Genomic DNA, 7,988 nt, shown 5'->3' with positions numbered 1-7,988 from the left:
GTTCGCTTTGACTTCTTCCGAGACGTACCGAAGAAGAAGTTGTAGGGTCGTCGTATCTCCGAGAAGGATTGCCGGGTGACCCGTACGTGGGGGCAAATACTTCTTTGGGACAGCGTCTACGCGCTTCGACCTGCCTTCAATCAGGCTACTTTCTTCTACTTTTATTTTTAATTTAATATTAGTAGATTTGTAGGATTTGAAATTCTATAATATAAATTTATTAAATGCATAGATTTATTTTGTGCTAGAATAGATTTATTTTGCATTAAAATAGAATTATTTGGATGCCGAATGATATGCATGTATATTATTCCCTTTAAGATTTTCCATTAATTGAATTAATAGAATTATTGTTTATTTATATGATATATTGCTAACAATCCAAAGAAGTATGTGCTTTTGTTAGTAATATATAATTAATTAAATTTTTTTATTACAATTGTGGCATATTAGATTTTAATTGCAATAATTGTTTTTGCTAGCACATCATTAATAATAAATTATTCTAAAGAGGTAATAATTTGGTTAACCTCCAAGAGGTTTATTATACCTCCATTTGGACTCCTCAAGGAGTAATTTCCAGATCCCATTCAAACGGAAATTCGGAAATTGGTTGATACATAATAATTAATCTATTGAATTGACCTATTAGATCTCAATCAATTATTTTAATAAAGGAATAAATCTTTTAATTCATTGAATTGACTTATTAGATCTCAATCAATTATTCTAATAAAGAAATAAATCTTTTAATTCATTGAATTGACATCTTAATTACATAATTGATTTGCTACAAAATTAGTAATTAATTATTCTAATAAGAAAATAAATCAATTCTAATATATATAATTTATTGAATTGATAAATTAGATTTTAATTACAATAATTGTTTTGCTAGAATTAAATTTAGTAATCAATCGTTACTAATTCGGAAAGGTCAAACGAAAAATTCAAAAATTAGTTAATTCGTTTAAATTTGCATTTAGGTTATTTTAAATATTGAATTTGTGTGATTTCTAGTGATTATATCCACTAACTAATAGTGTCTAAGCTTGTCAAAAAGGCATACGTGCCTAAGAAAGGCTGGTACTTAAGTGAGCCTAGTGCTCCACCACCGATCTGGAGCTGATCTGGCTATTAGTTTTTTGAATATATCAATTAGACATCCAAAGTTCAATATAAATATTAGTGCAACCTTTTGACATAGATTTTTTGCCTTCAATCAGGTTTCTGTCACTATTCTGTAACCCTGATCCTATGGCCTCAAACACTAGTGACCATCTTAGTGCCAAACCTGAAAAATTTGATGGCCATAACTTTAGGAGGTGGCAGAATCAAATGCGGTTCTGGCTCACCACATTAGGGTTAATCTCAGCCATAGTGATGTGGAACAGGATCAATGCATGCAATCTAAATTTCTTTTTTTTTCTTCTTATATATAATTAGATTTCAGCAACCTAATTCATAAACTATTAGCCAACTCAAATCTAACAGCTATCAGATGATTATATTAAAATCGAATCTACTGTAAGAAACTACCGACAATTGAACCAGTTCCTTTAACAAATTTTAAAGAAGGATCGTTGTTGATTAGGAAATCAACACATAATTAGGGCGCTTTGTTCTACTTTTATTTCCTGCTGTTAAGCATAAAAATTTGGGAACTTAAACTGAATCCAATAACGACTTACTCAGAATTTTAGTGGAAGGATCACACGGACACGATGCTCGAGAAAAAAATCCTGGAAGAGGGAGGCAAGTCCAGGGTCCTGATTTGCTGACGGGTCGCCCTTCGTTGAGACGGATGGAGGAAACCGACAAGATCTGGAACAGAAGTCCTGGGTTAGTTGAGGTAGCAGGATGTTTGGGAAAACAAAACACAATAATCTATTCAAAGGATAAATAATCCGAACGAAGATTCGTCGGATCGGGATGAAGTCCGGAAGAGGGAATGGGAAGCCGGATGAGGAGCGCCGCCTGCGCTAGAGGAAGTTGTGGAAGTCAGGGAATGCCGCGTTCACTTAGAAGAGAAGGACTTTAGAGAAGGGAGGAAAATAGGATCTTGGGATTGGACACCAAACTTCTTTCAGGCAATTCATCAAACAGCCTCTCTTCTTTTTTCATTCATTTTCTTCATCCCTTTACATAACGAGATAAACCCCTTTTATAGGCAGGGCAACCCATTTACATGATATTGCTGAAATAAATGGATCCAAAAACCAGCTGTTACATTGATGTATCGATGGGAAGATAAATGTTCCAAGGAATCGTGGAAGCTGGGAAGACTCGTGATGGGGAACAAGACATTGAAATGGATCGGGATGGCTTCTTCTTGGATGAGTAACGGCAGCGATTAAGATCTCATGGCAACCGGCTGATATTTCCTTGAAACAGGGATGCCTCTTGGGCTTCAAAGAACGGCTGGAAGGCGTTGGAACCTGATGGGTTTCCGTCGGTTTTCCCATCTCTTCATCTTCTTTGGCTGAAGCTGGGAGTGAATCTGATGCGGAACAGGTATGCAGAAACCGAACCGTCTCTTGCCGCTTCGGGAGGAAGATGAGCCATGGGAAGTCAGCTGATGGAGGCTTGGATGATCCCTTCTGAAAATCCATCGGTTGAGGCTTCTTTGAAGACGTGGCTGGGAAGAAGACTTGGAGCTTCATTCGGTTGGGAAGAAACTCCCTTGGAACCGGCTGGGGAGAAGATGAGTACGGTGCTTTGGAACAAAACAGGGGAGCTGAACCGGCTGGTGCTTGATGAGTGAACCGGCTGGAGCTTTGGGATGGTTCTTTTGAATGTAGACTTTATTATGACATGGACTCAATACTACTTGGGCTGGACCGACATTGACTTGACTCAGCATTACTTGAACTGGACTTGAATTGGATTGGAACTGACACGAACTTGACTTAAATAAATCACTAGAGAAATAAAAAAAAATAAAAATAAAAACTGGACGACACAAGAAATGTGGACTAACGGTCAAGCCAAAGTGATGCTGGCTCATTGGTGTCCCCACCAATTCTCCCGGACTGGAGAAAATTCAACTCCGTTGAAGGAAGTTGTTTCTGGCTCTGATAGTGCTCAAGAATGTCTGGATCAATCTGCTGCAGTTCTTCTCGGGTTATCCATGTGTCATCAGACTCTGGCCGACCGTGCCAACGAACCAAGTATCTCTGGTAGTCTTTCCTCCTAGTAGAAATAATCTGCTCGTCCAGGATCCTCTCAATGCAATCGTGTTTCTTGGAAAACTTTGGCCGTGGACACTCAGGTATGGGTTCACTCTCAAAGGAGGGATTAGGCTCAAATGGCTCACTGGGTATCGTTATTGGCTTTTTATACTTAACCAAATCAGAGATATTAAAGGTAGAACTAATGCCAAAATCTGGTGGTAAATCTACCACAAATGCATTTGATCCGATCTTCTTTAAAATTTTAAAAGGACCTGCTCCTCGTGCATGCAATTTCTTAACAGTTCCAGAAGGAAATCGTTCTGGTCTAATTCGTATCATAACATAATCACCTTCAGCTAAATCAGATGTCCGGCGATGTGAATCTGCTAATTGTTTATAAATTTGATTGCTGATATTTAATTTTTTTATAATATCTTTATGCAGATCTCTAATATGTTGTGCAAATGACTCAGCTGACTCAGATGTCCTGGAATGCATGGGTAATGGAATGAGATCAACAGGTTTTCTAGGGTGCTGACCGTAAACAACCTCAAAGGGACTCATGCCAATGGTTCTATTGACGGAACTATTATATGCGAATTCGGCTCGAGGGAGTAAAAGATCCCAAGTTTTCATATTTTCACCTACTAAACACCGAAGTAAATTACCCAGACTTCTATTTACGACTTCGGTTTGACCGTCAGTTTGAGGATGATATGCAGATGAAAATTTTAATTTTGTTCCCATTAGATGCCATAAAGTTTTCCAAAAATAGCTAACAAACTTGACATCTCGATCTGATACAATGGATTCGGGTAACCCATGTAGACGAACGATTTCGTTAAAATATATCCGGGCAACTTGAGAGGCATCGAAGGTTTTAGAACAGGGCAGGAAATGAGCCATTTTCGAAAATCTGTCTACAACCACAAAGATGGAGTCATGTCCCTTGGCAGTCCGTGGTAATCCTAGAATGAAATCCATACTGACATCTTTCCATGGATATTCAGGTATTGGAAGTGGAGTGTATAATCCCGTATTCTGTCTTTGCTGTTTGGCAACAGCACAGATTCGACACTGTGCCACAATTTTGGCAACGTCGCGCTTCAAACTGGGCCAGTAGAATTGACGCTCTACGGCTTCAATAGTTTTGGCCTTCCCAAAATGACCAGACAATCCTCCAGCGTGTAATTCCCAAATTAAAAAATCTCGAACAGACGTATGCGGGACACATAATTTATTATTGAGGAAAAGGTACCCCTCTTGAAGGGAATACTTATCTATCTCTTTCGAAGTTCCTTGTTGGAGTGCAGACATGATTCTTCCAAAATCAGGACAGTTATCATATTCTTCTTTTAATTTCTCAAATCCAGTGACTTGAATACTGACTATTGACAACAGGTTTGCCTTTCGAGATAACGCGTCAGCAGCTCGATTATCTACACCGGATCGATGTTTTAATACAAAAGTGTATGATTGTAAAAATTCAACCCATTTGCCATGTCTAGGATTTAATTTCTTTTGTGAACTAAGGAATCTGAGGGCTTCATGGTCTGAATATAAAATGAATTCTTGTGGTAGTAGGTAGTGCCTCCAGAATTTAAGAGTTTGAATTATGGCATAAAATTCCTTATCGTAGGTGGAGTATTTGCGCCTGGTTTCATTTAGTTTTTCACTAAAATAGGCCACAGGGTGTTTGACTTGACTAAGAACTCCACCAATTCCTACTCCAGATGCGTCACAGGATACTTCAAATACTTTAGAAAAGTCAGGAAGACGCAATACAGGAGCACTAGTCATCAAAGTCTTTATTTCCTCAAAAGCGCGATTACTAGCCTTAGTCCACTCAAAGGCTCCTTTACGAATACAATCTGTAATTGGTGCCATGATCGTGCTGAATCCCTTAATAAATCTACGGTAAAAGGTGGCTAACCCATGAAAACTTCTTACTTCATGCACATTCTGGGGTGCGGGCCAATTCTTGATTGCACTCACCTTTTCAGGATCTACAGATAGCCCATCTGGAGTCACAACAAATCCTAAGAATGTAACACGCGTAGTCATAAACTCACATTTCTTAAGGTTGATAAATAGGCTTTCGGATCTAAGCGTCTGGAAAACTTGCCGAAGATGGTCTAGATGTTCCTCCTTTGTTTTACTGTAAATGAGGATGTCGTCAAAGTAGACAACAACAAATGTTCCCATGAAAGGTCGTAGTACTTGAGTCATTAGTCTCATGAAAGTACTGGAAGCATTTGACAGACCGAACGGCATTACTAACCACTCATATAGTCCATCCTTTGTTTTAAATGCGGTCTTCCATTCGTCTCCTGGTCTGATTCTAACATGATGGTAGCCACTTTTAAGATCAATTTTAGAAAATATATTCGATCCAGAGATCATATCTAGCATGTCGTCTAGTCGGGGAATCGGAAATCGATATCGTATTGTGATCTTGTTAATTGCCCGACTATCAATACACATTCTCCAAGTTCCATCTTTTTTTGGAGTTAAAAGGGCAGGTACGGCACATGGGCTTAAACTCTCCCTAATGAATCCTTTTCTTAGGAGTTCTTCGACTTGACGTTTCAACTCGGCATGTTCGGTAGGGTTGAGCCGATAGTGAGGGGCATTTGGTAGGGTCGCTCCTGGGACTAGGTCTATTGCGTGTTGTATATTCCTCATAGGTGGTAGTTGATCAGGAAGTTCCTCTGGGATGATTTCCTCAAATTCTTTAAGAAGACTAGTCATTTCTTGTGGAATTGGGCTTGTTTCTTTCAGACTAACTTCTTTAACAGCTAAAACCCACACAGAAGGGCTTTCTTTGATGTCTCTTTCTAGTTCTTTTGCGTTGATCAAGTGTAATCCCTTGGGTTGTTCTTCCTCTTTTGGTTTTATTGGGTTACTATCCTTTGGCTTTTTTGGTGGTGAAGGGTATAGTGTGATTTTCTTGCCTTTGTGCATGAATGAGCAAGTATTTGTTCGACCAAAAAGCGTGGCATTTTGATCGAATAACCAAGGTCGTCCTAAAATAATGCTTCCGACGTCCATGGGAAGAACGTCGCACCAAATTTCTTCCTGGTAAGATTGAAACTTAATGGGTACCTTGCAACGGTATCTAACAGGTATGGATGAAGTGTCTAGCCAGGCGACCTTGTAGGGACTGGGGTGGTCGACGGGTGTTAGCCCAAGCTTGGAAATCGTATCAGTGGAAACTGCGTTGATGCAACTCCCACTATCAATGATAATTTTACAGACCTTGTTCCCATTGTTTATGTAGGTATGAAAAATTGTAGTTCTTCGCCAATCTTCACATTCCTTTGGTTGAGTCAGGGTACATCTTAGTACGTTTATCCTAACTTCAGGTTCAGTTTCTTCAGTGAAATTTGGTTCATCGAATCCCTCGGCTAGTTCAGGATCAGCTATGTGAATTTCTTCGTCTTCTACAGTTTCCCCAGGGTGTTCCTCTTCGATCTCTCCAATATGTAGGGCACGAGAAGGGCACTGGTTTGCAAAATGTCCAATTCCATGACAGTTGAAACATCTACCCCTTGAGCTACCCTCCCTACGTCCTTCATTCAGGGTGCCTTTGCCTCGGTCTTCTTTCCTGGGTGGAGGAGCAACTAATGGAGGTCTAGTGGTTGAGGTTGGATTTGGATTAGTTCTGGGGACTTGGTGTGGTTCGGGTCTAGGACCTAGTATACTCGAAGTTCTAGGTTCACTGGGTCGAGTGATTGGCATTCTTTGGAATCTCTCATAATCCTGAGCTAATTGATATGCCTGCTCTAGACTATAGACCTCTCGCATGAAAAGCTCTCGTTGGATGTCATTTCTTAACCCGGCACGAAATCGGGAAAGGGTGACAGAGGGATCCTCATTGACATGACATCGCATGAGATACTCATCAAACTTGGCGATGTAGTCAGTGACTGATTTGTTTCCCTGGGTCAAGGTCTGCCATTGATCAAGGAGGCGTTGTTGATAGGAAGTAGGTAGGTATTTCTCCCTAAGTTTATCCTTCATTTCATCCCAGGTTCGGATGGGTTCCTGTCTCCTATGTAAAATTAGACGTTCCACATTCTGCCAATAATATTTGGCTTGACCGAGAAGCCTCATTTTTGCAAATCGAATTTTACGCTCTTCAGACATATCGTACCATTCGAAATAATGATTCATATCTGACTCCCAGTCAAGATACTCATGAGGATCCATGCGGCCTACGAAGCTGGGTGCCTCAACCCTGACACTTCGAAGTATACGGTCATCGATGTCACGGTGATCATTAAGAGGTTGATTTATAGGATCACGACCTCTTTCATTGTGATGGGGCCTTTCTCTGGGATAGTCATCTAGTGGACGATTGAGATTTCTGTCAAAGTTTTGCCTATTCCTGGGATAGTCATTGACATGTTGGTGGTTCCGATCAAAGAGTGGGTGATCAATTCTTTCTCTTGGGTTATTGGCTAGGGAAGGACTACTCCTATCTTGGTATTCTTCTAAGGCATCGACTCGGGTACATAACCTTCCTAGCTTCTCATTAATTTCTCTAAGGATTGAGCTGATGTCAGGGTCCATCCCACGACTGGACTCAGGCTCGTCTGGTTGATAACTAGTTCCGGATCTGGTAGTCATGGAGTTTGGGTAGCTTTTCTTTGAATTTTATTTTTTTTTATTTTTTTTTTTTACACAAACACCCTATTACAATAAAACAAAAACATGCATCACCCAACAATTTCTAAGGTTTTCCTAAAAAATTCTAGACAGCTCCTAACTGGGTTGAAGAGTACACTTAAGCCTCCAATCCGGTCTAATAAC

The 7,988-nt window shown here is 39.9% G+C and overlaps 1 protein-coding gene across 1 annotated transcript; it reads right to left on the bottom strand.

The window, feature by feature from the left end:
- Positions 1-2,975: 2,975 nt before the first annotated feature.
- LOC149753216 (uncharacterized) lies at positions 2,976-7,748 on the bottom strand. The gene is made up of 2 exons (XM_089924078.1): positions 4,432-7,748; positions 2,976-3,660 (listed from the first exon to the last, which is right to left on the bottom strand). The coding sequence occupies exons 1-2, from the start codon at positions 7,746-7,748 to the stop codon at positions 2,976-2,978; spliced, it is 4,002 nt and encodes a 1,333-aa protein (XP_089780204.1).
- Positions 7,749-7,988: the final 240 nt, after the last annotated feature.

The sequence above is a fragment of the Phoenix dactylifera genome, chromosome 7 (assembly GCF_051530095.1).
Source record: "Phoenix dactylifera cultivar Ajwa chromosome 7, Ajwa_hap1_PhDact_Kaust_v1.1, whole genome shotgun sequence".
Taxonomy (NCBI): domain Eukaryota; kingdom Viridiplantae; phylum Streptophyta; class Magnoliopsida; order Arecales; family Arecaceae; genus Phoenix; species Phoenix dactylifera.
This window is presented reverse-complemented; position numbering and strand designations above follow the sequence as displayed.

Coding starts and splice junctions, on each gene's coding strand:
- LOC149753216 (XM_089924078.1), bottom strand. CDS start 7,748: ATGGACCCTGACATCAGCTCAATCCTTAGAGAAATTAATGAGAAGCTA. Junction 3,661..4,431: donor AAGTATTCCCTTCAAGAGGG/GTACCTTTTCCT, acceptor CATGCATTCCAG/GACATCTGAGTCAGCTGAGT.